We start from the raw sequence: 1,682 nt of genomic DNA on the forward strand, positions 1-1,682 counted from the left end.
TCTCATCTCCAGCTTCCTCCATCCCATTTTTTACCCTTCCCAAACCTCAGAGGGATGAGCAGGAGAACATTTTCCTTGGAGATTCCTCCTGACCCTTCCCTGGCCATTCTCCAGCCCTGCTCTCTCCTTATTCCCATGGAGTTCCCCAAAACCCATCCCAAGATTCCAGAAGCGACTTCCCAACACTCCCAATGGGAATCAGGTCGGGAATGAGCTGAACTCATCCCAAAATCCTTCCTCCTCCTCCTCCTCCCCAGGCTCCAAGCCCGCATCGCCCACCGCATCCAAGAGCTGGAAAACCTCCCCGGCTCCTTGGCCGGAGACCTGAGGACCAAAGCCACCATCGAGCTCAAGGCTCTGCGGCTGCTCAACTTCCAGCGCCAGGTGAGCGCTGGATTTGGGATCAGGAATGTTGTGGGGGTTCCCAAAAACACCAGGATTTAGGAGCAGGAATGTTGTGGTGGCTCCCAAAAAATCCTCAGGATTTGGGGGCAGGAATGTTGTGGTGGCTCCCAAAAAAACCAGGATTTGGTGACAGGAATGTTGTGGTGGGTCCCAAAAAAACCCACAGGATTTGGGAGCAGGAACGTTGTGGGGGCTCCCAAAAAAACCAGGATTTGGGGGCAGGAACTTTGTGGTGGTGGCTCCCAAAAAAACCAGGATTTGGGGGCAGGAATGTTGTGGTGGCTCCCAAAAAATCCTCAGGATTTGGGAGCAGGAACGTTGTGGTGGCTCCCAAAAAAACCAGGATTTGGGGGCAGGAATGTTGTGGTGGTGGCTCCCAAAAAAACCAGGATTTGGGGACAGGAATGTTGTGGTGGGTCCCAAAAAAACCCACAGGATTTGGGAGCAGGAATGTTGTGGTGGCTCCCAAAAAATCCTCAGGATTTGGGGGCAGGAATGTTGTGGTGGCTCCCAAAAAAACCAGGATTTGGTGACAGGAATGTTGTGGTGGGTCCCAAAAAAACCCACAGGATTTGGGAGCAGGAACGTTGTGGGGGCTCCCAAAAACACCAGGATTTGGGAGCAGGAACGTTGTGGTGGTGGCTCCCAAAAAATCCTCAGGATTTGGGAGCAGGAACGTTGCGGGGGCTCCCAAAAAAACCCACAGGATTTAGGAGCAGGAACGTTGTGGTGGCTCCCAAAAAAACCCACAGGATTTGGGAGCAGGAATGTTGTGGTGGCTCCCAAAATAAACAGGATTTGGGGACAGGAACGTTGTGGTGGCTCCCAAAAAAAACAGGATTTGGGAGCAGGAATGTTGTGGTGGTGGCTCCCAAAAAAACCAGGATTTGGGGACAGGAATGTTGTGTTGGCTCCCAAAAAAACCCACAGGATTTGGGAGCAGGAATGTTGTGGTGGCTCCCAAAAAAACCCACAGGATTTGGGAGCAGGAATGTTGTGGTGGGTCCCAAAAAATCCTCAGGATTTGGGAGCAGGAACGTTGCGGGGGCTCCCAAAAAAAACAGGATTTGGGGGCAGGAACGTTGTGGTGGCTCCCAAATAAACCACAGGAGTAGTTTTTTGGGAGCAGGAACATCCCAAACCAACCACGGGATTGTTTTTTGGGGAGCAAACACCCCAAACCAACCACAGGAGTAGTTTTTTGGGGACCAGGAACACCCCAATCCAACCACGGGGCTGTTTTTTGGGACCAGGAACACCCCAAACCAACCACGGGG

General features: G+C 52.3%; 1 protein-coding gene across 1 annotated transcript in view; it reads left to right on the forward strand.

The window, feature by feature from the left end:
• Positions 1-257: 257 nt before the first annotated feature.
• LOC121348550 (transcription activator BRG1-like) overlaps positions 258-1,682 on the forward strand; it is a gene marked incomplete at both ends in the record, with an annotated part of 4,911 nt that continues 3,486 nt past the window's right edge. The window contains one exon of the mRNA XM_041458217.1: positions 258-384. Coding sequence (XP_041314151.1) covers positions 258-384 — 127 coding nt within the window. The remainder of the gene's footprint in view (positions 385-1,682) is intronic.

The sequence above is a fragment of the Pyrgilauda ruficollis genome, unplaced genomic scaffold, assembly GCF_017590135.1.
Source record: "Pyrgilauda ruficollis isolate IOZ18807 unplaced genomic scaffold, ASM1759013v1 scaffold1262, whole genome shotgun sequence".
Classification (NCBI taxonomy): domain Eukaryota; kingdom Metazoa; phylum Chordata; class Aves; order Passeriformes; family Passeridae; genus Pyrgilauda; species Pyrgilauda ruficollis.